The following is a 27,679-nucleotide window of genomic DNA, read 5'->3' as shown; positions in this document are numbered from 1 at the left end:
AAATGTAAATCAAATATAAACAGGAAGACTTGGAGTCACAGTGGGGATATAAGCACACTCTCTAACAATCCTTCCGTCTGTGAAGTGGTTTGTAAGCTAGAAGCTGATTCACACGCTGAGGAACAGACCACGTTCTGTACGTTTTCTCTCGTTCCTAAAGCAGCCTGGGTCATTCATGACAAAAGTGGGAGATGTGCTTTGTGTAAGTTGCAGACTTGGCCCCACATTGCAGGGTTTGGTGTCTATCAAGCACAGAAAAAATCAGCTGGGGTCTCATTTTTCTCAGCTCTACTGGGAGAGAGAAATAAACAAGGCAGCTGGAAAAGTGGCCCCAGGCCCAGGCTAAAGGGAGCAGTTATTTCTGATTCTCCTCCTGCCTTAGCTGTGAACTGGCTCATAACATTTTGTCCTAGGTTGACACTGCCACCTGCAGCCCCTTTCTAGGTTCTGAAGAGGAAACCAGTCCTCATGGCATCAAGAGCCTTTTGTTAAGTAGGCTAGACAGTTATCAGACAGGAAAAGAGGAAGGAGAAGTAGAGGAATTTATCTCACTGCCAAAACAAAATCACCAGATGCTCAAACAGCCTTGAAATCCTATATATTATTCCTAACATCAGAGAAACAGAATCTTGAAGCTAAGAGTACTTAACTCCTAAGACCACAACAGGTGAGACGCTCAGACTCATTGAGTTTGCCCATTTGTGCTTTGTGTCAAATGTATAGCTTTGCTTAATAAACTGTTTGCTTTGCTTGAACACCGAAGAGAAAGAATGAGAAAAAAAAAATGAAAACCAACCTTCCACTTTGCTCAGGGCTGGCCCACCTCCCTCTGGGCTGGCCCACCTCCCTCTGGGCTGGCCCACTGCACTCTGGGCTGGCCCGCCTCCCTCTGGGCTGGCCCGCCTCGCTCGGGGCTGGCCCGCCTCTCTCTGGGCTGGCCCGCCTCGCTCGGGGCTGGCCCCACCTCGCTCGGGACCGGCCCACCTCGCTCGGGGCCGGCCCGCCGCCCTCTGGGCCGGCCCACCTCCCTCTGGGCCGGCCCACCTCGCTCGAGGCTGGCCCACCTCCCTCTGGGCCGGCCCACCTCGCTCAGGGCCGGCCCACCTCGCTCAGGGCCGGCCCGCCGCACTCTGGGCCGGCACACCTCGCTCTGGGCCGGCCCGCCTCGCTCAGGGCCGGCCCGCCTCGCTCTGGGCCGGCCCGCCTCGCTCAGGGCCGGCCCACCTCGCTCAGGGCCGGCCCGCCGCACTCTGGGCCGGCACGCCTCGCTCTGGGCCGGCCCGCCTCGCTCAGGGCCGGCCCGCCTCGCTCTGGGCCGGCCCGCCGCGCTCTGGGCCGGCCCGCCTCGCTCAGGGCCGGCCCGCCGCGCTCTGGGCTGGCCCGCCTCGCTCAGGGCTGGCCCACTGCACTCCGGGCTGGCCCACCTCGCTCCGGGCTGGCCCACCTCGCTCTGGGCTGACCCACCTCGCTCAGGGCTGGCCCACTGCACTCTGGGCTGGCCCACCTCCCTCTGGGCTGGCCCACCTCCCTCTGGCTGGCCCACCTCACTCAGGGCTGGCCCACCTCGCTCAGGGCTGGCCCACCTCCCTCTGGCTGGCCCACCGCACTCTGGGCTGGCCCACCTCGCTCAGGGCTGGCCCACCTCACTCGAGGCTGGCCCACCGCACTCTGGGCTGGCCCACCTCGCTCTGGGCTGGCCCACCGCACTCTGGGCTGGCCCACCGCACTCTGGGCTGGCACTCTCCTCTTGGTGCTTTGCCCTTACCTCTTTTGGAAAGTAATAAATTCTTCTGCTTCAGCCTTTCTACTCTTTTAAAATTCTTTTATAACTCATGTCTCTAGCTGACCTAACAGTTTTCATTTATGCATCTATTTCAGAAACACTGTTGGACGTCTACTCTCTACTCCTGCTAGCCTCTCTGCCAACAGTTGGAGACAGATGACAAATGAACACATAAGCAGAATGTTACCCTGTAACGTGCTGCCCACAATGACAGAAAAACACCCAGGGCACTGAGAGAGCAGAGGGACACTGAGATCAGAGGAGAAATCTCCGGACTAAGACTAATTGAATCCTGAAGGATCACCAGGAATTTGCTAAGACAAGGGAACATGATGGGAAAGTATTCTAGGAAGAAGAACAGCAAGAGAAAAAGCAAAGAAGAAAAAGAGACCCAAGCATTGTAGGAACGGGGGAAAGCAAGCATTTTAGTGTTCTTTGAGCACAGCGGGGGTGCAGGGGGCAGTGGGAGGTCAGCTGGCCCACCCCAAAGGGCCTTTGATTCATGGTCATACCCTGGAGACAAAGTGGAGCCCTTGAATAATTTTTAAGTTGAGTGACATGATTGGATTTGCCTCCAAAATGCCTCAGCTGGAGACTGTGGAAGAGATACGTTGAGGGGCGCAGGACAAGAGCAGGGCTCATGGAATTTCCCCAGGTCCTCCTGTAATCACCTTGGAGGGAGATAATAAGATATCAAGCTTCTCTTTAAGTCCTAGGAATTTCACAAAGAATAGGAAATATTAAGTTAGTCGCACAGACTGTTTTTGGTGAGTTCTGAGTAAACTTAAATTTAAAAAAAAGAATCTATCTAGAACAGTGGTAGTCAACCTGGTCCCTACCACCCACTAGTGAGTGTTCCAGCTTTCATGGTGGGCAGTAGCGGAGCAACCAAAGTATAAGTAAAAAGATAGACTTAACTATAGTAAGTTGTTTTATAAAGATTTATTCTGCCAAACTTAGCGAAAATCCAACATAAAGTACTTGGTAAGTAATTATTATTATATGCTTTAATTTGCTGTAACTCTGCTTTATAAATTTTATAAAGTAAAGTTACTTCCCTACTTTATAAATCACCATTACTGTGGAACCGGTGGGCGGTTAGAAAATTTTACTACTAACAGAGATACAAAAATGGGTGGCAGGTATAAAAAAGTTGACTACCCCGATCTAAAAGAATGTTACTGAGTGTAATGAAGCTTGCCTCCATTGAAAGATAACGTAATCAAGTCCATGGTATTTAGACTCTGACTGCTCTGTCTGGGTTTTTTCAGTGAAAGACAAATCCCCTTCTTCTTAAGGGAGAGGGAGCAATAAGAAAGTTCATGCTCTAATGCAGGGGTCTCAAACTCGTGGCCCGCGGGCCGCATGCGGCCCACCAAACAATTTTGTGCAGCCTGCAGACTAATCCACGAAGTTCAAAATATTTTGGATAAAATTAAGTAAGCCTAGGGGCCTACTTGTATTTTTCATTTCTCTAGCATCCTAGCTAGATATTAGCTTAGTTAACAGCAGTTGTGATGCGAACTACAGTTTCTGGTCGTTTTGTGACACTGAGTAAACTGCATGTACGATTGTGCTTGTTGTACTGATTTTTTTTTTGTTTTCAACTGCAGTAAGAAAAGTGTTGCGTAACAGTTGCCTTTTGTAGACCTAGTGCGGCCCGCCGAACGGCTGTGATCTTGCTCTGTGGCCCACATGCTGAGTTGAGTTTGAGACCCCTGCTCTAATGGGTAGGAGGAGACTGCATCCATAAGACCTGAGCCCTGGCCACACAGTGCCCTGTGCTTGGCATTACCCCATCCTTTCAGGGAGTGGCCTCAGTCTCTCACTCACATGAGCAGGGCCCAAGTAGAGCTGGTCCACAGTGCACAGGCCCACACACCCTGTCCATGGCGGGATGGTGAAGTACCCTGCTCTGGGGCCCGTGGTGAGAGAATGCGGTACAGGAGGCTGGTGCTGGTTCTTGCTCTGTTCTCAAAAAGCTTTTCCACATTTTAAATAACAGCAATACAGCATGCTTAATTTGGGCATTTCCGTGCGCAGGCTTTAAGAATTTGGATGAGCCAGTCCAAAGCCATTCTACAATAGGAAGGGACATGTGCTAGATGGTTCTTGGAGAATTTGAGCAGGAGATGAGGAAACAGACCAGGGGAGAACATGCTGGCAGGGAAGAAGGAGAAAGACATGATCACTTCATATTTAGGAGGTTAAACCAAGGGGTCCTGATGAATCACTGGGTGTGAAGACTGGTGCAGAGGAAGAGTCCAGCATAATGCTCAACTTCCCAGTCTGGGTGGAAGGTGGGGCCACAAGCTAAACAGAGAACCCAGGAGGCAGACCAACTCTGGAGGCAATAAAGGGTTTAGTTTGGTCATGGGAGTTTGAGCTGTGGAGCATCCAGGTGGTCATTCCCAGTAGTTGGAGAGTTAATCCATATGGTTAGGATAAAAATGCCAAGTTCTACTTAGAGTAAAGTAGTGGGTCATGGACTCTGGGATATGTCCGTTGTGTTTATTTTGAAAAAGAGAAAAATATTCTTCATTAAAGATAGAGAGACCTCATATGAGAGAATTCCTAAGTGAGGTGGAGGGACATCAGGCAATGGTAGGATTTCACCTTTTAGTGACTCTTACTATTTCTACAAAGATTTCCTGATGCACCGATGTCAAAGGAACGTGCCTGACCTCCTCTAAGAAAGTCTGTAGTCAGGTAGCCAGGGGTTAATTGAGCCTCTGAAATAGACCTTCAGTTTTGGGATATAGCCCAATTTTTTCATTTTATCCTTTCTACAATTAGAGAAAATAATTTGGATAAAATGAAATAGTTCCCATGGTTTGATCACTTAATAAAGCAATGGGAGGAAAGACATGAGACAGTATACCTTCAATAAGATAAAACTCAGAATATGGGGAAATTGAGTTTTAAAAATTACAGATGTAATAAACTGTAATGATAAATTTTTAAGGTTTCTGATGGACAGTAGACCAACCTAGATTAGAATTCTGCCATACTAAGCATCCTAGAAGCAGGTAGGGATGAAATAGGATCTCCTGATGTGCTAGAGCTGAGGTCTTAGCGCCCAGTCTTCTCTGTTTTTCTCTTAGTCCTCGACAAGCTGACAAACTTGAGAATTTCTCTTGAATTCAACCAGGCACTTCCCAGGCCTGCGGTGACTTACTGGTGAGAGCATATGTCTCTGATTCTCATTTGCCAAGATGAAAGCTCTAACATGGATCCCCTATTTTGCAAAAACAAATAGTAAATGCTTTAGCACTTTTTGTTCCTAGGGAGACATGCCTCAGTCTTCTTTTTCAAAGTAAAAAGAAACTAAGTTTATGACTGTCTCAAGATCCTTCATTCCAGTTGAAGTCTTTGACAGTGCTAGATGGGACCTCAGGAAAGAGGTGCTGGGAGTTCTAAGCACAGGCCTTCCCAATCAGGCCACCGCAAAGTTTTGACTAAAGTTGTAATTCACAATCTGAGTCCAATATTTACACTTTATAAGATTTTTTTTTTTTTTTGGAGAGGAAACTTTGTTTAACAAAAGGCTTTGTTGAATGAATAGTACTACATTTGAGGCATGCCAGATAGCATGTAAGCATATGATTTTTTGCCAAAACTTGCATTGAAATTGTAAAAATGCTACCAAAATGAAAACTTTGTTTCTTCCAAATGTGCAATTGTAAATTCAAGTAAATATTATTTTTAATTAAAATGTTAACTAAAGCCATGGCCAGCTAGCTCAGTTGGTTAGAGCATCATCTCAAAACACCGAGTTGCAAGTTCAATCCCAGGTCCAGGCATATGTGGGAAGCAAGAACTGAATTAACAACTAAGTGGAACAACAAAGGAAGGCTTTCCTCTCTCCTGCTCTCTGTATCGCTCTCCCTTCCTCTCTCCATCTCTCTAAAGTTTAGAGGCTAAACAATCAATCAATAAAAAATCTCTAATTTAAAAAATATAAATAAATATAAACAAATGTTGACTAGAATTTTAAGTAGGAGTCTTATTCATTCACAGTAATGATAATAATAATAATAATAATAATCAAACTTGAACTGTTGGACAACCAGAGAGAGCAGTTCCCAAGACATGTCTTGTTGCCTCATTCAATTCTTCAGCTAACATGATAATGTATTTTGTGTGCTGGACACCTGACAGCCAGAAATATGCAGTCCTCTTAATTCCACCATTAAATTGGCCTAGAGTGCTTGCATGGCGTTCATTGGACACACAGTGCTCTTCTTGGTACTGTTTTAAAAAAGAACTTAGAGCATAGTTGCTATATTCTGAAACTTCACTTGGAAAAGAGGGTGAATTCTCCCACAGGCATCAGTCACGGCTTTGTAGCCTGTGGGGACTCAATGTTGGAGAAAGGGTGAAAAGAACTATACAACCTAAGGCTGGTTGCCTGGGGTCATGGTGATTTTCACTTTTCTTCTTGAAGGAAATCCAACTCTATGAGAAACAAAGAGATGAACAAATGCATGTACACAAAGAAGGCAAATACTATAAACTATCTTATGAGGCCCCGGTTAGCTAATTATTAGAGGAGTATAAAAAATCCCAGAAAGAGAGAGGAGTGAGAAACGAGAAGGGGAATGCTGGTGGAAGGCCCTTGGCAGCCTGGGGCTGAGGTCATGGGGAAAGAGCATCCTGGGAAGCTCTACAGAGCTTTTCTCCCCCGGAGAAGAACCGCGTCGTGTCAGTCCTGGTGACAACGGAAGCCTGCTCTTTTCTGGACAAGTCTCTGAGGAAGCTGACTATTAGGATAAACAATTGTACAAAATGTCCATAAGGGAGTAGCATTTTTCAGCATCATGAACCTAAACAATTTTATTAATGTTTTGAGGCAAATACGCTGACGTTTCTACAGTTCCCAGAAGGAAATGGTCAGCTTTTCCAACTTGCTGGCCTTTGGGCACATGGTTCTTTCAAGTGGGAGAATTCACCCCCAGCTTCACCGGGTCTGCCCTGGCTCCGCCTTCAGCTGTGAGTTTGAACTCACCTTCTTAGGGCAGCCCTCCAAGGCACCTCAGAGGAAGTTGAAAATTCTTTCTTTTTCTCCCCCCCCCCTTTTTTTCCTCTAATACAATACTTTGGTCTTCACAGCATTTAACACATCACAAATTTAGTGATATATTTATATATTTGTTTACTATCTTATTAAATGGGTCTCTTGAGTACTATATGCTCTATGCTCTATAAGGGCAGCGCACTTGTCAGTTTGAGTCTCCACTGTGAGCTAGGTGTTTACCTAACTCAGTGTTGGGTACAAGGCTGAAATGGGGGAAAAATTTCAAATGACTGAATACCTTTCACACATGAGTTAAGTGATTAAATTCTAGGTTATTTTTCATCAAGAAGCTGAATATTTTGTTAAACATTCCTCTACCTATTTCTTACTAATTTATTCTTTGATATAACATTCAAGAACTGTTTGACATTGCTTCATGGCATCATTGACTAGGAATGAAAAACACACAAAATATATCAATTTATTGATCTTTCCTTAGAATCAGTGTTTTCAGAGGATTTGTAAAGCTATTCACAGACAGGTTTCCCTGGCAAAATTGCTGAAATTCTTTCTGTTCAGTATTTGGCCATGACAAACTCAGAAGTGAGAAATGCTTTCACAAAGTTTTATGATAAATGTTAAATGTATAAAATTGTGATGTACAACATATATTAAAATAAAATTTATAGGAAGCTCTAGCCATAAAATGGAGTGCATTTTGAAAACCATTATTGCAGAATATAAATGTTAATTCCTTCTTGAATTTATTTCTTGAAATGTAACCAACTTTGTATAAAACTTTAGCTATCCTTATTTAATATGTTTTTTAAAATTTGAGGTGAGAGACACAAAAATTAATTCAATTTACAGATTTTTCTTGTTATGCTTTTTAGTGGGGCAGTTTTTCTCCCATTAATTAGAAGCTATAATTTATGTATTTAGTGACACATCATACATTTGTAAACAGTAAATATTTATAAGTACTTTGAAGGTTGTCATAACTAAACTTAGTTGATATTGAAAGTATTTTACAAAGAAATTCCATCTACTTCTCAGGTATTTGAGCTTTAAAATAAAATAACTTAGCCTGACCAGGCGGTGGCACAGTGGATAGAGCATTGGACTGGGACACGGAGGACCCAGGTTTGAAAACCCAAGGTTGTCAGCTTGAGCATAGGCTCATCTGGCTTGAGTGCGGGGTCGCTGGCTTGAGCCTGAAATCATAGGCATGACCCTGAGGTAGCTGGCTTGAGCAAAGGCTCACTCACTCTGCTGTAGCCCCCCAGTCAAGGTACATATGAGAAAGCAATCAATGAACAACTAAGGTGCCACAACAAAGAATTGATGCTTCTCATCTCTCTCCCTTCCTGTCTGTCTGTCCCTATCTGTCCCTCTCTCTGTCTCTGTCACAATAAATAAATAAATAAATAAATAAATAAACCAACCAACCTAGATTAAGTCTAAATTAACAAACTGGTAAAAGAAAAAAATAACTTTTACCCATTGTGTTCAAGCCACTTTTCATTGAGAATTATTCATTATGAAAAATGGCAAATAATTACCTGAATAGTTTGCAATCTACCAAAGCAAGAGTGTCCAAGCTATATTATTATATCCTTATATTGAAATTCTTGATTTCTGTTGTGCCTACCTTGCTTATTTTTCTTATGAAGTGTTTCAAGTGTTTTAATATTTTATTCATAGCCAATAAGAGTTCAATAACAAATGGAACTGTCCTCTTCAGCAAGTATATCAGCACATTTGTAAAATACAGTTTGTACAATACTTAAATTTTGAGAATTTTTGATATGTTATATATGCCAGTGCGGTTGTACCAAATTGAAAACATTTTTTTTAAAAAGAGTCATTCTTAAGAAGCAGACACTAAAGAACTTATAATTCTACTTTATTGAACTTAATGTTAAAATATGTATCACAATGTAATTCTAGCTTTACTTTGCTATTTAGGTAGTATTATAAAGGCGTGTTTTCTAAAAAATTAACACAAGCTGACAGAGTTTCATGCACCCTGATAGTATGCTTTTACAGGTTCACCTGGTTATATAATAATGATTCATAAAGTTAATCCTTAAAGATATTCCCTTGCTTTCCCCTAATCTAATCAACGTGTTTCATGCAAAGAGTTAGTTCACTTCAAAATCAAATTTAAGTCAATTCATAGCAAAAATTTTTAAAAATTTACATTTGAATCCAAAAAAGCATGCTTACAATACATCAAAGACCACTGACAAAATGAACATTACTTTAGGAAGTATATATACCATATCTTTACATACTAAATCTGCTCTAAGAGGTGGCAGCTGGTTAAATCTGTTTAGAAAAATAATCTCTATTTCAACTTAAAAATGAAAGTATATTTTTTCAAAATCTATAATTACAGACTTGGAAAAAGTAAATTAAAAATTTTAATATTCTTGACCCAAACACCCTGCTAATTCCCAGGTGCTCATAGGACGTAAGTATTTATTTCATGAAGATTATGTGTTTTCGCCAAGTCTCCTTCTGCGTGTTTATGAAGCAGACCCACGATCTCAGCAGAGGAGTGTGGAAAGGAAAGTTCCATCCAGGTCACCGTCACACGACACAGACCTCCTGCCTCGTAGGATCTCAAAATGTCAGGATAGTTCGAATGCTAAAATGGAAATTGATCATTTTTAGTGATTTGTGCCCATACCTTCTAAACAAGAACAGTTTAAGCAATTGTACTTCTGATCTGTTATAGGAAACATTGGGTAAATTCTGATACTGGAAATTCTTCTGGATGTGAGGTCCACACTGATTAATTTTCTTTCTACAGTTCCCTGACAAGGAACCTGAACTGATTCTTGAAGCCTCAGCACAACTGTGCTCAGCACAACTGCAGACTGACGGGGAAAGGGATTCCCTGGCTGAAGGGAAAGCATTAATAAGGTTGGGAAGGTGTGAACAAGAAGGTATCCAGAGTGTTTAGACTTCTGGATGCCTAGGAGGTGGCCGGTTAGGTGAGACCTTCTCCCTCACTTTATCCCCACAGCCTGGTGCCCAGGCTGCAGCAGAGTGGGCGCTAAGCTCTTAGCTGTGGAATGACTGGAAATATTAACAAATGAATACTAAAGGCTGTCAAAACCAAGTGAAGGCACTGACGTTTAGGGCAATTTGAGCTTTAGCAGTTCAGTGAAGGCCTGGCCACTAAGGTAGAACTGAGAAGTCAGGAGACCTGCTCCCACACTAGGGTGTGAACATGCCAGGGGGAGAGGTGACTGGACTGAACAAGGTAATGCTCTGGGCAATGACAGGGAGGCAAAGGGGAGGAGACACCAGGCCTTGTGTGTTCTGGGCTCAGCATCAGTTCACCCGTGGTGGGCAAGAGTGGAGGAGTCAAACGTGACGCTCTGGCTGTAGAAGCAGAATACATGGCATTATTTGTTGAGAGCAGAGGTGCTGGTGGAGAAATTATTTGGGGCCAACTTAATGCAAGTGGGACACTCAAGAGAAGCAGGAAATAGATGTAAATGAGGAGCGTAGGTTTATGAAGGTCAGTTTATGATATGGGAAGCAAACTAACTTGTTTCTTTAGACAACAATTAGTAACATTTCAAACTGGCCACGTTAAGCTGTTTGTTCTGCTTAACTGAGTGAAGTTTGTTCTGACAGTTTAATCCATTATTTTCTTGCTTAAAAAGCATTTGAATGTATGTTCATACTACAATGACCTGGTAGTCTAGAGATGTAGAGAAAGAGACAACACTGAAAAAGCACTCAGGAGAAAACTTACTGAGAATTTGGATCTCAGGTGAATGTACAGCTAGTTCCTTTGCTAATGAAATTCAAGTTTTTGGAACACAGTGGATGTTCCTTAAATATTGACAGACCCAGTGAGTAAAATTTCATTTCTTTTTTTCTTTTCCAAGTAAGAGGAGGGGAGATAGAAAGACAGACTCCCACATGTGCCCCAACTGGGATCACCGGGCAACCCTCGTCTGGGGCCGATGCTCTGCTCATCTAAGGCCATGCTTGCAACTGAGCTATCTTTAGTGCATGAGGCGGAGGCTTCATGAGCCATCCTTACACCACAGCAATGTGCTTCAACCAATTGAGCCATGGCTACAGGAGTGGAAGAGAGAGAGAAGGGTAGAGGGAGAGGTGGAAGAGCAAATGGTCGTTTCTCCTGTGTGCCCTGACTGGGAATCAAACTGGGACATGCACAAACTGGGCTGATGCTCTATCACTGAGCAAACTGGCCAGGGCTGAAATTTTATTTCATCATGTAGAAGGCTTTCTAATTGCTGTTTTACATGTCCATAAACAGATGTTGGAGTTGACATTTGTGTAAATTCTTTGTATTCTACCTCTAGCCTAGCCCAACCCTCAGAAGCAACAAGGTAGTGACAAGAACCCCCTTGTTTGCCTGGAACCCGTCAGCTCTGTCAGAGGAGTTCGGGGCGTGGTGACAGAGCACAGGCCTTGCACTGAGCCTGCTTCCTGGGTCTGCCCCTGCAAGGCCTTCCAGGTGGCTTATTTGTCTTCACAACCTTAGTTTGTTCAACTGAAAATTGTTATAATAATACCTGACCTGCAAATCTCCAAAGAAAGCACCTTTAAAAAGCACTTTGAAGAGTGTACAGCAAGAAAATTTTGTGGCAGTACTTTAACAACCTAACATTTTAAAAATAAAATAAAAATAGCCAAGATGAAATCAATCCAGTGCAGAAAACCAAAGTCGAAAAGATTTTTAAAAATTGGTTAATACAGAACAATGATATACTAAGTCTAAGAAAAAGGAATCAGCTGTATTAATCTTGCTAGGTTAAATATTCGGAAATAAAATATGAAAGCAATGGGTACACTTACAAACATTAAATTTTAGAGTAACCTGTGAAGTGGAGACAAGAGAAACATAAAAAACCAAATACCTTTGCCCTGAATAGAGCAGTTCAAACCCCTCCTGGATTTTGTGAAAAGGTAAAACGTGGGTTATCAACTGATCCAGGTCAAATTTCCCTGCCAGGAAATCAGTCACTATTTTTGGAACATCATCTCTACTTTTCCAACCTGTAAACAAGCACATATTTTCTCTTTAGACTTAGTACATAATATTTATATTTTATTATATTTGTATCTTCTCTCTTCTTCACTTTTATATTTGCCCCACATTGAACTATTCTCAATGGCAAAAAAAATAAACTATTTTCTTAAAGGCCAAAACCACCCACAAAAATTTTTTTATGACCCCACATCCCCTAGCTGCTCCATATTTCTGTTCCCTTTACAGAAAACTTATTTACAGAAAAAAGTCATCTCCAATTCACTGTTTCCGGTTCCACAGGCCATTCTCTTGAGCCCACTCAGCCCTCTGAGGAATAGCTCTTGTGAAAGTCACCTGTGACACAGACCACGCTCAATGTGGGGCCAACGCTTGTTCTCTTTCCACAACATTTCCAATACCCTGTTTCTGTAGTGTAGTGGTTATCACATTTGCCTCACACATTACGAAGAATGCAAAAAAAGGGGGTTGCTTGGTGCAAAGGTGGTTCTTTAGGGCTGCTCATTAAAGGAAATAAGACTTTAACTGACGAACAAATTATAAGAGGTGTAAGTTGAGCCTCCTCACTTTTTGACTATTTGTGCAATGTGGTCAGACTATAAATTATTTAGGATATTAGAAATAAGATACAGTTATTCAGTAAATATACATGGGCTACACATGGCCATAGGTAGAGCTGGGGGCACAGAGGGGCATAAGTGGGGAGGGGTGCTATTTTATAAAGTTCAGAGAAGGCCCATCTAATAAGGTGACATTCAGACAAAAGCATAAAGGAAATGAACTAGACAGGAATCTTGGAAAGAATATCTCAGAGAGAGAGCAGAGTAAATGCAAAGATGCTGAGGTGGAGTGTTGGCAAGTGAGGACAGTGAGCAGACCAGTGTGCCTGGAGCAGCAGGTGAGGACAGAGGGACAGCAGCAGCTGGGTCAGGGGCCAGATCACAGGGAACCTTCTGACCATTGCATGTTTGAGAATTTTATTCTGAGTGAGTAAAGAAGTCATTAGAAGGTTTTGAATTAGGTGTGACATGATTCCATTTTAACATGTAAATAAGTAAACTGGAAGTACCTGTAAATAAGGAAAAGGTCTGAGGCCTGAGCCCTAGGACACACCACAGATGGAGAGCTGAGGATGTGGAGACTCCAGTAAAGATTTCTGGAAGGCCTGACCGTTGAGATAGGAAGAGAAGAGACAGAACAAGAACAACAAACAACAAAGTAATATCTAGAAGCCAAGTGAAGAGAGTGAGGAAAAGGGAGCCACCAGCTGCATCAAATCCTGCTAATGGTTCATGTAAGACCAGGACTGAGACTTGACCATTGTCTGCATCAGTCATTCTGGTGTGAATCGCATTGTCCCTATAAAATGCAACAATCCCTCTCGTTTTGTTTATTTTGGCTTTGGGTCCAGAATTTGTTTTTGCTGATGTTGCTGTGGCTTGAATAAATTCTATTTTTCATGTATGTTCTTTCATACATTGAGAATAATGGGTTTAATCAGCACTTCCTGTCCCATAAAATCATTCCCAAAGAGAGATTATTGGTGCCTCTCATTCAGGTCTGTGAGGAACTTGAGTTGCAAATGCTAATATAAATATTAAAATGTGCCCACCAATGTTAGCCTTAAATCAGCGTGGGAGGTGGGCAATCCTCTTTGGTATCATTGTGATCACAGTCTGATGTAAGATCACTTCATACTTATTCTTGGAACAAAAACCTTTAAGGGAGATATGATGAGACAATAGACTTCTCTCACTGTCAAACAAGAGTTAAATCCACCACTCCCAGGCCAGAAGCTCCACCTCCTCACCTCCAAATATGCATCCTTTCCACGTGCGTCCAGTGAAGAGCAGCATAGGGTCATAGGTCAGCATCTTGGCTGAGGGAGGAGCACCTACCACCACGCTGGTTCCATAGTTCTCATGGCATGATGCGAGGGCATCGATCTAAGTTTAACATGAAGACGGCTATTTGTTTCTTATGTCTCACAACATCGCATGGCTTCAGAAATGCCCTACATACTCTCATAGTTCTAGCAGTTAGTTCAAGTGTCCCACTCATGACACTAAGTTAAGCCCACGTGCCATTTGTTTTCTGCATGTGTTTTAAAGTCTCAAAACAATGGTAGTCTTAATTTAACTCTTTCACACATTTTCCCTTTAAGACAGAAAGCAGAAAATATTGTGATCAATGTTTATGACATTTTCAATGTGTCATGGGTCAAAATGCAGAGGAAAATTCTGATATATTCAGAAGAGTAACACCATTTCAGATAAGCCCTGGAAATTCATATGAATTTAACTAAATTGAATTAACTATACTAAATCAATTAACCTATTTTTTAATTTTAGTGTGAAAATTCAATAAAATACTAAAATGTGAGATTAAAAAGTCCTCTCTCTCTCTCTCTCTCTCTCTCTCTTTTTGTTTTGTTTTGGTGGCATTCTGAGACTAACCCCACATTTTTTGTTCATTTAACCATTTTTTATTAATAGTTTTAAAAATAGTTGCTAGATTGTAGTAATCGATATGGGCATTTTTTAGAGATCAATGTGTCGTCTGGAAATCAACAAGCCCTAACAATATATCCAATAGTCCACATCGGCTCTGTAAACATACAGCTGAGAATCGTATTTGTTGTTATCGAATAATTCTAAGTGGCCCTAGGAAATGAATGTGATAATACTGGTAACTTAAAGGCTAATTTCTCATAAACTACCAAAACTGTTAAAGTGAATTAAATCTACTACTCCGTTATGAGCAAGATTGGCTTTGTCTCACATTTCCAAGTCTCCTCACCCTACCCCAGCCTGGGGCCCTTATCCAGAAGCTCTGCTCCTGTTTCTACATGGAGGTCTGGCGCTGCCACCTGCCACCATGGAGCCGTGTTTGAAAAAGTTGAAGGCTCCTAATCTAAGGAAAGTCAGACAGGCGAAAACAAAGCTCAGGTGTAAGGAGTGAGAAGTTGGATGCATCATGGATGTGGGGGAAGAGCCTGCCAAATCTGGAATAGCCCCTTCTCCCCTGGATCTCCTTATTTCCCCTTGGAAAGTTACAGTGTACTGTTTGGCTTGCTACAGTATAACAGGAGGGATCACCTTTGTCAATAAATCCACATATGCAAACAGGGACAAGAACACAAAAATTTGTTTTGATGGTTGACTACCTTGGACTCTGGTCACATGAGGGTGGTGTGATGGGATCCTTAACTTTGGTCATGCAGACCTGTCATAAGCTTTTAACCTTTTAAGCAAAATTGTTTCGTGGTTAATAGTTTCTACCTAACAGGTATTTCCGTAGTTGGTTGTTAATAAGGCTGTGGAAAATGAGTTTTACTTTGTGCAATCAAATTGCTTGGGTATTATGTGGCTCCCCTAATCTTGGCTCTTACCATTGTATCAAGACGCCCAATAACTTCAAAACTGTAGCCCACAGTGTTGCCTGTCATTTCTGACAGCACTTCATTGATGGGCTTAGTGAAGTCCTTGGGATTGACACAGTCAGTGGCTCCTACAGCCATGGCCTTCTTGAGTTTGTTTTTGTTGTGGTCAATTCCAATGATCCTGGAAGCACCAGCTGCCTTACATCCCATGATGACGGAAAGGCCAACTCCTCCCAGGCCAAAGACAGCACAGGTGGAATTTGGGATGACCTGTGAAGAGAAAAGTTTCTTAAAATGCTAGAGGAAGGATTAAGAAATTAAATCTGTAAGGTATTTACAATATTAGAAACATACAATTCAGAGGATGTTAGGAATGGATGACTTACTCTGTTGATAATGTCCCAAAAAGGACTTGGAAGGGAGGATCTGGGAACAAAAAAGGAACAAAAGCACTATTGCCAGATAAATGAAAATCCTTTAAAAAAGGATTTCATTTTATTTTTTTTATAAAAAGCCCTTTGTAAAAGGGCCTTGTTATGGGAGCTTTTGCAGTCTTCTAACCTCATCTAACCTCACAGCAGGATTAAATTATCTCAAGCACAAAGCTGTGCTAAATCTGTTTGAGATTTTGATCTGACTAGCATTATCTGAATACTTATAGCTCTGAGTCATTTTAAAATAAATTGGTTTTTCATCAGAGTCAAACCTCCATGTTTCAATCAGATGATTCACATATAGCTCCAGGAAGGTAATGCAGTTAAATAATTTTTGATAGTTTTGCTCTGTACTATGCTATATTACAGGAGGTTCTAGCTAAGAATAATTTTCTGCTAGAAGAGACCCAGTAATCTGGTAACAGGAGACTTGAACTCAGGGACACCCACAGAATAGGAACAGCATTTATTGTGGTTGTTTGTCTCTTCTTCCTCCCTTTTTTCTTCTTTTTTTCTTTCATCTTCTTTCTTCCTTCTTTTCTTTCTTCCTTCTTTCCTTTCTTCCTTCTTTCCTTTTTTCCTTCTTTCCTTCTTTCCTTCCTTCCTTCCTTCCTTCCTTCCTTCCTTCCTTCCTTCCTTCCTTCCTTCTTTCCTTCCTTCCTTCCCTCTTTCTCTCTTCCTTTCTTTCCCCTTGCCATCTTCCTCTCCCTCTCTCTTTTTCCTTCTTTTTGTTTTTAGACCTCCTGGTTCATTAGCTTTATCCTCTCTAGCAGAAATTACCTGACGTAGCTTGTGTGTGTATATGTATGCATGCATTTTTAAATGTTTGCACATATAAGCAGAGATTTAAAGAGAATGCAGGAGTGTTGTACCTACTCTCCATGAGTTGTCATTTCAGCTATCCTAATCCCTCAATTTGACACCTGAATTTGGAGCTTTAAAATCAGTGCAGTCATTCATTCATCCATTCAACAAACTTTATCAACAGATTCCTTGATGGTTAACATTTTATACTTTTCCATCAGAAACTAAACCAAGTATTCCCTTTTATTACAGTTTATCTGCTAGCTTAATTGTCTAGATTTGAAATAGAATTTTTTTGTTGATTGTTGAATTTCAGATTCTAGTTTTGGGTATAAGAAGCTTATGATTCTAGTTTTGTATGCTAGGAACTCATTCAGCCTTCCTTATTAAGTCTCAAGTAAGCCTTAGGCTCTGGTAGCCCTGAAGCATGATCTTTCTGATCATTAAGGAACTATAGCATTAAACACTTCTCCCTAGGTCCTTGTATCTTGACCTTCCTTGTCACCTGACTCTGAGCCTTTAAGTGGATCATGGCTCCAATCTCTGGTAACTTTATATTCTCCCTTATACCCCCCCCAAAAAAAAGCCACCAATAACAAACCAACAATTTCTCTTACTTTTCCAACTTTCCTGTTCTAAGAAATGTGAACTGGAGAGTAATAATATCTATAGCAAATTATTCACATCATCATTGTGGAAGAAAACCATAAGTCTAAAGCAAAAGTGTTGAATACGCATCATTTAAACATATTTTAGTAATTTAAAATATCATAAGGGTCTATTTTTTGCTATTGTTTTTCTTCACTGTGCTGCTCCCCTCAGTGTTTTTTAATAAAAATCTGTGTCTCATCATTCAGAGGTCTTCAGGACTGGCCCTCGATTAGCTCCTAGAAGACAACTTTTGAATCTTTGGAATATCTTGCCTAATATGAGTGTCTTTGTACCTGAGACCTTGTGCTATGCCAGATAGTTTATGCTAACACTGTGATTTATGATGAATGTCTGTTTTTGAATGCCTGAGGTTTTGAGCCATCAGCTTGTCCTCCGGTGGTGCCGAGGTCTGAGTAGCCAAGGTCAGTCCTGTGAAGGTTGCATGCCTATGTTTCCTAGTAGAAACCCTGACACTTGAATGGACTTCCTGGTTGACACATGGGAGAATTAAGTTCTGTCCATGGAAGAAGACAACTGCAAGCTTGTATTTAGTCTTTACTAGACTTGCCCTTTTATGCCATTTTCTTTGCTGGTTTCAACCTGTATCCTTTCACTGTAATAACATGAAACCATTAGTATAATAGCTTTTCTGAATTATGTGAATCATTGTACTAAAGGGGGGGGGGTTTAGAGGAACACCCTTTATTTAGATGTATTTTAAGTCTGACCTATTTTCAAAGAGGCAAAAGCAAGAATGTATGTTCCTTCAAGTAATTTGCCTTAAGAAATAGTTTCTAGGAAAAAAAATACACCTAAAAGTAAAGAATGTCTTGGTTAATAGTAGATTACCCAAGTAATAATGCATTACTAATATATCAAGTACTATAAAAAAAAAGCTTTAAGTACTAATGAAAAACTATATCCACTGTCTCTTCTTTCACCTCTATCTTGGTAAGAAATTCTTGAGAAATTTCTTTAGAAAAATTCTTAAGAAAAACCTCAAGCAGACCCTTGGGAAGAGATGTTCTATCTCCAAGATTGTTCCAAAGGAATCTAGAAGCAAGAGGTAACACAGATACCTCACTGGTATACGTGCATACCGATGTTATACAGTCATCAACCTTGTACCTGTCTTGAACCTGTGTCTCGGATAATTTTACCACCCTGGAGTTTGTCATCTAATAAGTAGAACTAAAGATCAGAGACTTTTATATTTGGAGCACACACTATTAATAAAGTAGTTATTCCCTTTACTAATGGGAGATGTTTCTGGTTAGATTCAGGCATCCCCAAACTACGGCCCGCTGGCCGCAATGAGGCCCCCTGAGGCCATTTATCCAGCCCCCACTGCACTTCTGGAAGGGGCACCTCTTTCATTGGTGGTCAGTGAGAGGACCACTGTATTTGGCAGCCCTCCAATGGTCTGAGGGACAGTGAACTGGCCCCCTGTGTAAAAAGTTTGGAGACCTCTGGCTGTAGACAGAAAAACAAGAAGTTTTCCGAGCAAGCAGGTGACTTTAAACTGAAAGTGATGTTAAGCAACCAACCACATGAGGACTGGGGAGGTGAGTGTTCCAGACCATCAGAATAGCTTGTGTTAATGGCTCCAACAGAACCAGCTCAGCAGGCTTGAGGACGCTAAAAGAGGCTGGATCACAGTGGGTGAGATGAGATTCTTCCAAGGAAGAAAACTACTGAAGGATTTTTGAGCAAAACTAATGTGGTCCAGTTTATGTTTTATGAAATTACTCTGGCTTATTAATAGAGAATTATTGGAGATGGTCAAGAAGAGTAATAAGGACCACAGAAGGAAAGCCACTGCATCTGTCCAGTCAAGATATAATGATGATAGTACATTGAAGAAAATGGAGACATTTAAAATTTACCTCACACATAAAGTTAACAGTACTTTCTTGTTGGATTTCATCAAAGGTGGTGACGAGGGGAGGTAAAGTTTGAAGAAAATTGGAATGGGCAAAATATGTTGGAGGGTAAGAAAATTAAGAATTCAGTTTTATACATATTTCATTTGAAATACCTGTGAGACATCCAAATGAAGGTGTTAGGAGTTGAATAAAAGAATTTGGAGAGAGTTTGAGTTATAAATTTGGAATCAACTAGCATTAACATATATAATTTTTTTTAAGACTTTGGAGTTTGATGAGACCACACATGGTATGGGAGTTGCTTAGATTGCTGGTGTGAAATGGTTGTCCTATTATAAATTATATATTATTCTACTTACTTTTTGGACTCATTAAGAGTAATCGAGTCCAAATAAGAATTCTTTAAAAAAAAAACTCATTCATACCCAAAAGGCAATAAACTATAATTTTATTTTGCTGAGTTCTTCTAAAAAAATCTCATTCATGTTTTTATATTATATACCAATTATTATGGATTGAATTGTTTTTTCCAAATTCATACATTGAACTCTTAACACTAGTTCCTTAGAATATGATTTTATTTGGAGATGGGGTCTTTGTAGAGGTAACTAAGTTAAAATAAGCTAATTAGGGTGGGCCCCTAATCCAATATAACTGGTTTTCTTCTAAAAATGGAGAAATTTGGGCACAAAGCCTGACGTAGGAGGAAGACAGTATGAACAGACATAGTGAGAAGACCATCAGGAAGAGCTGCCTGAGTCACACCCTTCCTTCCCAGTCCTCGGCGAAACCAATCCTGCCCACACCTTGATTCTAGTCTCCAGAATGTGAGACAATGCATTTCTCTTTAAGCCACTCAATCTGTGGTACTTTCCTCAGATAGTCCCAGCAAACTAATACACCAGGATTGATACCTATTTTGTGAAAGAAAAAAGATGAGTTTCAGAATCTAAATTTTAAAATTAGAAATAAACCTGAAGGAAATGTAGAGGAAACAAGACTAAATCTAGAAATTTTATTTGTACTTATTTGAAGTAAAATGCCAAATCTGAACTTTCCATTTTCCTCCAGTTGATTTGGCATTGTGTAGAAACAGCCTACATATGAAATATAGTTTTAATACTTTTTAGGATTTGAAGAAAATAATTAAAAAATAAAAAAGAGAGAAACTAGGCCGTTAAGCTTCTTACCTTGCCAGTTTTAATAGCTGCCCCATATCCCGTGGAAAATCCACATCCAATTAAACAGACTTTCTCAAGAGGAGCTGCGTCATCAATCTTAGCAACAGAAAATTCATCCACCACTGTGTATTCAGTAAACGTACTGGTGTTAGCGAAGTGGTAGACTGGTTTGCCCTTGCATGAAAATCTGGTAGTGCCATCATCCAGTACTCCACGACCAGTAATGCTACGTGATACATCAAATACATGTCAGTTAATTCAATTTAAAAATTAGCAAAGGAACAATTTAAATGATATTAGAGTAAAAATGACTGAAACCTACTCGCTCTTAATACAAAGGTTTCCATTTGGGTTTCGGCAAACATCACATTCTCTACACTGAGGCAGAAAAAGGGGGATGACTTTGTCACCTAGAAGGAGAAGATCATGATATAAGATGTTGGTCACTAACATTAAAATATACATTAAAAATTACATGGGCTCCATTCAAATTAGTTTATATGTGAATTGAGCTCAGGCCACATGCAAGAATTTCTTTAAAATATCCTGAAGTTTATAAGCATGATAAGGTTTGCTTGCTAAAGGTCAAGACTGTCAAATAAAACTTCACTCTGTATCATCCATTCTCCTTGTGTCCTTCCTTTAACTGTAAATTGTGTTAAGGATGCCTCTAATAATACCTAGTGAGCCATTTCCTCTGATAGGATAATCAGACCCTGCTTATCTCAAACTCGCGATTGACAGCTGCACACCTGGTTTCACTGTAGTGACTCCTGCTCCAATGCTCTCCACAACCCCAGCTGCTTCGTGTCCCACAATCACTGGGAACTTAGCCAACATTGTTCCTTTAATCACATGGTCATCTGTGCGACAGATTCCTGTAGCCAAAATCTGTGGTCAAAGACAAGAATATTGCACCAACCAGCACACTGGTTACATCACAGTTGGGAGGATATGTAACTTGCTCCTGAGGAGATTATAATTGTCAGTATGATTGTCTAATGTAACAGTGTTGACTTGTAAAAGATTCTGAGCCTAATACTACCCATTAGACATAATCTCTCTCATCAAGAAATTCATAATATTGCTGCCTTGGGCCCTACTTTGAATTGCGGTGACTGCCTATAGTAAATTGGTACTCTTGTGAGGGATATAGATGTTACCATATGCTCAGTACAAAAGTAGATTTTTATAGCAAGTCCCTCCTAGGACTCTCTTAATGAAAGGTAATGGGAATGTTGCGCAAGAAGGTAAGTGAGAAGCAAAATCTCACTGTTGCTACAGTGCACAGGTAACAGGAGAAGGTCGAAGAAAGACCGGCAGGAACTCCTGGTGTCCTGGTACACTACAACCTGGTGTCCAAACCAATGCTTAGGTTGTGGCCAAAGGAACAGGGAAACACTCCAGGAAGTTGTCATTGCTCCAGGCACAGATGAGTGTCTCTTTCTTCGTGGAAAGTATAATCTCAACACTATCTGACTTCCAGAAGATTTTAAAACAAATAATTAGTCATGATTACTAACCATATATTTTTTTCCTTTACAGAGACAGAGAGAGAGTCAGAGAGAGGGATAGACAGGGACAGACAGGGACAAACGGACAGGAATGGAGAGATGAGAAGCATCAATCATTAGTTTTTTGTTGCGCGTTGCAACACTTTAGTTGTTCGTTGATTGCTTTCTCATATGTGCCTTGACCACAGGCCTTCAGCAGACCGAGTAACCCCTTGCTCGAGCCAGCGACCTTGGGTCCAAGCTGGTGAGCTTTTGCTCAAAGCGGATGAGCCCATGCTCAAGCTGGCGACCTCGGGGTCTTGAACCTGGGTTCTCTGCATCCCAGTCCAACGCTCTATCCACTGCACCACTGCCTGGTCAGGCGATTTACTAACCATTTTTAAAGTCAGAATCATGTCAATAAAAATTCAACAAATAAAAGTTTTAATAGAACAGATTAGTAGCATTGTTTTTAATGAGTAATTGCCATTAATATAATATCCAGTATGACAAAATTCTAAACAATAAGTAAAAACCAGTGAGAGAATTAGTATATAAAATTTGAGAAACATCTTATTTACGAATCCAACCTCAAACAATGATATACTTTATATACGTATGAGAGCATTTTAGGCTTATGTACTCTAGGACTCATTACCTTAATTCGAACTTCTTTAGCCTTTGGTGGGGCAACTTCTATTTCCTCAATGGAAAAGGGTGTCTTTGGCTCCCATAACACAGCTGCTTTGCATTTAATAACCTAAGAAATTGGTGAGAGTTATAATGGGTTGTAATTATGTCTTCATAAATACAGATTCCTTGAATAACAAAAGATTTTATATAACATTCTAATTTCCCTAGGATGATTTTCATTGGAAACTAGAATGGTAATCATTAGAGATCATCTTGTGTGCACCCATGTTTGATATATGAGAAATACAGCCCAAAGGATTGATCTATGGTCACGTGGCACACCAGAAGCAGGGCTGGACTAGATCTGAGCTACAGCCCTTCTAGCCCTTTGTTGTTGTTTTTTTGCTTGTGGTTACATAATATTTCACTAAACTAGGTTCTTGTACTACAATTTCAAATAAACAAAACTGTCATCTTTGTATCACGTATCCAAAAGGCAAATAAATAAAACAGAATATGCTTCTGATTTTTCTGCAAGAATTTAAGCTAATATTTATGTGCTGAATAATCATGTTGCAATTGGGAAGAAATTAGAAAATCAGCATGGTTAGAGATGAAGGGAACCACAAAATCATGAAGTATGTAGACTGAGTTTCTAGATAACTCAATCTGTCACCTTGCCTTTCTGTATCCCCTTTTTACACCTAGCCCAGTATTGCATTTCATTGAGTCTTAAGTGCTTAAAGCAAAATAACAATGTAAAAATTTTTGATACATACAATGCTTAATCAAATTTATAAGGAAAGCATAAAGACATCCATCCCCTTCAACTATTCTTGCCTCCCACATATTATACTCATATCCAGAGATACATGCAAAGGACATAAAGAGGAAAATAAAAGTTAATAAATATATCATGCAGTATTTGTTCTTGGGTACAAAAATATATTCTTGTGAATATAAATAATAAATTCTAATTTAACCCAACAACTTTTTTTTTTTTGTATTTTTCTGAAGCTGGAAACGGGGAGAGACAGTCAGACAGACTCCCGCATGAGCCTGACTGGGATCCATCCGGCACGCCCACCAGGGGGCGATGCTCTGCCCCTCCGGAGCGTCGCTCTGCTGCGACCAGAGCCACTCTAGCGCCTGGGGCAGAGGTCAAGGAGCCATCCCCAGCGCTCGGGCCATCTTTGCTCCAATGGAGCCTTAGCTGCGGGAGGGGAAGAGAGAGACAGAGAGGAAGGAGGGGGTGGGGGTGGAGAAGCAAATGGGCGTTTCTTCTATGTGCCCTGGCCGGGAATCGAACCTGGGTCCCCCGCACGCCAGGCCGACGCTCTACCGCTGAGCCAATCGGCCAGGGTCAACAACTTTTTATTTAATGAGAATATACAGTATTGTAGAAGGGATGGCAAAATGGGCAATTCATTTATGGCAACACCTTTGGAAAATAATTTGTACTACGTATCAGGATACCTAAGAATTTTCTTGTAGATGATCACATTTTATTTTTTGGCAACTTTATTGAGCTATTTTTGACATATAAAAATTGAATATATTTAAAAACTATATTTGATGTTATATGTATCACCACAATCAAGCTAAATAACTAACTTATCTGTTACTTCTACATAGTTACTAGGGTTGTGTGTGTGTGTGTGTGTATGTGTGTGCGCGCGCGTGTGCACGCGTGTTGAGAAGATAGAAGATTTTTCTTTTAGAAAACACCAAGTGTTTAATGGATATTGTTAACTCTCCTCACCATGCTGTACATTACATCTCCAGAATTCAGTAATCTTGCATAACTAAAACTTTGTACCCTACTTAAAGAGTATCTTGACAGACACAGATCGTGGACTGATGATAGAGGGGAGTGGTCACTGTGCTGAGTACACCTGAAACCAACACGGAATACCGTTGAAGGTAAACTGTACTTAAAAAAAAAACAAAGAAAAAATTAGAATTTCTACTATATTAAGACAATGACAATGGTCACCTCATTTCACTGATAAAGAGTGCTTTACTATTTAATTGTTCTATAAAATACAGTTTTTAGAATTTATCAATATCAGTTTCATACATGCATTAAAGAACTAGTTTAAGTTAAAAAAAGTATCTTGACCTTTCACTCTATAATCAAGAATGTTAAACTTAGAAAAATCTTAAATGTATTAGATGTTATTACAGCACTACTTAAAAAGGGAAATATATAACTAATATGTACAAATAAATATGTAAGCAATAATAGAAAAATGATTAAATTATGATAAACCTAGAAATTAGAGTTAGAAATTTAAAATATGTTTACACCATTAAGTAGGAAATACAGGATAAAATATTTATAAATAGTGTAGTGCAATTACATAAAACATGGGTAAAAAAATGTAAGGAGGGAATTATAAACAAAAATGATATCAATGGTAGTCTTTGGATGTAAGACTGTGGTTGATTTTTTTCCCTCATATTTTTCGATTCTTCTAATTTTCTAGGATGATTATTGTTATGGGCTGGAATGAGTTACCCAATGTTCATATGTTGAAATCCTGACCCTCAATACCTCAGACTGTCTTCGTATTTGGAAATAAAGTCTTTTATATGGTAATTAAGTTAAAGTGAGGTTATTAATTTGGGTCTTAATCCAGTATGACCAGTGGCTGTGTAAGGACAGAGACATGTGCAGAGTGGCCATGTGAGAACAGAAAGAAGGTGGTCATTTACAAGACAAGGAGAGAGGCCTCAGAAGAAACAAACATTGCTGACACCTTGATCTCAGACTTCTAGCCTGGAGAACTGTGAGAAAATGAATTCCTGCTGTTCAAGCCACTCAGTTTGTAGTACTTTACTATGGCAGCCCTAGCAAACCAAACATTTGCTATAAAGAGGAAAAGAAAATCTCCAATGTAAAGGGAGTCACTGCTTTCATGAGCTACCCTGAAACACCAGAGCAACTTGGGATATATGTAATCCTTACGCAAACCACACTATTGCATAAGAATCTTTATATCAAAATGATACAGCTTTTATGCTATAGCTTAAATTATACACTGTACTATTATTACTCATAATCAGAAAGTGCCACCTTGAGTCTACTGAGTCCTCCAGCATTAGATATGTTCTAACAAAAGATAACTATCTATGTTATAGAGGTGGCTTAACTGGAACTTGAGCATCTGTTGGTTGGATGGAGTTACAAATTTTTTAAATACCTTGCAACAATAAAATTCATTAACTTTTGTGAGTAGAGTTGTTCTATAGTGCAAAATTAATTCCCCAATTAGTCTAGTTTTGCTGAGTTCCTGACCCAAACTAGAAAACTTTCATTCTACTTCTATTCAATTCCGGGAACAATGATTTCTAATTCTAACACAGGGGTCCCCAAATTTTTACACAGGGGGCCAGTTCACTGTCCCTCAGATCGTTGGAGGGCCGCCACATACAGTGCTCCTAACACTGACCACCAATGAAAGAGGTGCCCCTTCCGGAAGTGCGGAAGTGCGGCAGGGGCGGATAAATGGCCTCAGGAGGCCACATGCGGCCCACTGCGCTATAGTTTGGGGACGCCTGTAGGGCTTCCTCACTTGTCACTTTATACGGACTTCAAAGTCATCTTTATTTCTGCGAACCTTAATGCAGGCTAATGGTCAAGTTGTTTAAATAAAAACAGACAAGTAAAACAAACAAAAGCACCTAACACCACAGTCATCTACCATTTAAAGAAAGGAACTATACCGACCAACTTGCAAATGAAAAAAATGCCCAAGTTGTTTGGAAAGTTATTGTCAATTGTTTTTTAAAGAATAACCATACTGTATTACAATGTATTCTTGATTTTCAAGACTTTTTAGAACTTATATTTTGATGAAAATCACATTCTAAAAAACACGTTCCTTTGTTGTCTTCTTTGCGTTCTGGAATTAGCATTTTTCCATAATTAAGAGCAGGAGAATCTTTTTCCCACAGCTGGGAGTGAGCCCTGGTCTCCCACTGAACCAGAGCTGAACGCAGCGCATGTAAATGAGACTGTTGAAAGTCTCTTTATAGAAACATTTTGCTTCCCAGAGCAATTGCCTAACTATCCTGAAGTTAAATGATCAATAGTCACTCTAAACCACGTCTCTCCATTTGCCATCAATGTCTTACAAAACAACCTTCCATATACTGTTTTATCTCATTTTTGTTGGCACACTGATACTTACTCCCCTGTGTCTTCCCTCCAGGCATTTCATTCTTTAAGAAATATCTCAAATACTTATTTACTTTTAAGTATTCAGAGTTCTAAAAGTCAACCCCAAATTATTAGCTCATGATCGTGAGGATATATAAATGTTCTGCTTACTTTTCCAGCTGTGCCCATCTTGTCCTCTTCCTGGTTCTGTATTTCAGTAAAACAGAAACTTTTTCTCACTGATGCTTGGCTTACTCTGCTGTAAATAACAGCATCCTGTGCCCTCAGATAAATAGGCTAGCTCAAAAGGTCCGCCTTTAGCAATATGAGTCACAGCCTCTGAGACTTTCCAGTGAGTGGTCCATGAGCTCCACCCATTGCAGAGCAATTCATGAAAATAAATAGAGCAACTTATGATCAAACCAGCGGTGGAAATCTAACAAAGACAGAATAATCAAACCTATTGAAAAGGGCTGAGAGCATTCTAATCTACCTATATTTGGGGATATAGAAACAGGTCATTCTGGAATTAGCAGGTCAGGTTAGTTGAGCTCAACACAATTCATTCAAAATGTATTGTGTGCCCAGAGTATAGCTGCTTTGCTGGGCACGGCTGATTGTAGGCATGTGCGTATGTGTCTGTATTCGTGCTATGCTTCACTCTGAAAACATCCGATGTAGTTTGTGGAAAATATGTAGTTAATCATAAATGGCAATCGGACAAAAGAAATGTAATTAAATTAGAGTTAGAAGGTACAGGTTGGGAAAGGGGAGTCGGGTTTCAGAGAACCAAAGAAAGTTCCTTGCTTTGGTTTCTTCAGACCAAAGAAAGCAAACTTTTATCTCAGCAACGAAACATTTACTTATGAACAAAGGCAGAGATACCACATGCATGGTGACAGTGCAAATACAAAAATACTCATTTGGTAAACTTCCCCTTAAGGCCTTGGGCACAACCTTGAAGCATATTAATTTAAGAAATGAAATTTTACCAAAAATAATATTATTGACTGAGATTTAATATCTGTATAATCTTTAATGTCCTAACTCCTTCTCGAGGAGGACTGATTGGATGATGAAATGTCAAAAGCTGCAACTTGGAAGGTAAGTCACTATGAAAAAAAAAGTTGAATGCTATAGAGGTGGTCACCTGAAACCTATGTACTCTTATTGATCAATGTCACCCTGTTAAATTTAATTTCTTAA

The 27,679-nt window shown here is 40.3% G+C and overlaps 2 protein-coding genes across 2 annotated transcripts; both read right to left on the bottom strand.

The window, feature by feature from the left end:
- Nucleotides 1-808: 808 nt before the first annotated feature.
- Nucleotides 809-3,674, bottom strand: LOC136306595 (octapeptide-repeat protein T2-like). The gene is made up of 2 exons (XM_066233072.1): nt 3,617-3,674; nt 809-1,455 (listed from the first exon to the last, which is right to left on the bottom strand). Exons 1-2 carry the CDS (start codon nt 3,672-3,674, stop codon nt 809-811), a joined length of 705 nt encoding a protein of 234 aa, XP_066089169.1.
- Nucleotides 3,675-8,689: 5,015 nt separating this feature from the next.
- Nucleotides 8,690-26,799, bottom strand: ADH7 (alcohol dehydrogenase 7 (class IV), mu or sigma polypeptide). The gene is made up of 9 exons (XM_066278648.1): nt 26,645-26,799; nt 22,334-22,435; nt 20,935-21,073; nt 20,505-20,592; nt 20,192-20,408; nt 15,236-15,496; nt 13,655-13,790; nt 11,714-11,852; nt 8,690-9,453 (listed from the first exon to the last, which is right to left on the bottom strand). Exons 1-9 carry the CDS (start codon nt 26,660-26,662, stop codon nt 9,429-9,431), a joined length of 1,125 nt encoding a protein of 374 aa, XP_066134745.1. The 5' UTR covers nt 26,663-26,799; the 3' UTR covers nt 8,690-9,428.
- Nucleotides 26,800-27,679: the final 880 nt, after the last annotated feature.

The sequence above is a fragment of the Saccopteryx bilineata genome, chromosome 5, assembly GCF_036850765.1.
Source record: "Saccopteryx bilineata isolate mSacBil1 chromosome 5, mSacBil1_pri_phased_curated, whole genome shotgun sequence".
NCBI classification, from domain to species: Eukaryota; Metazoa; Chordata; class Mammalia; order Chiroptera; family Emballonuridae; genus Saccopteryx; species Saccopteryx bilineata.
Note: the sequence above shows the minus strand (reverse complement) of the source record. Positions and strands in the feature narration are given on the sequence as shown.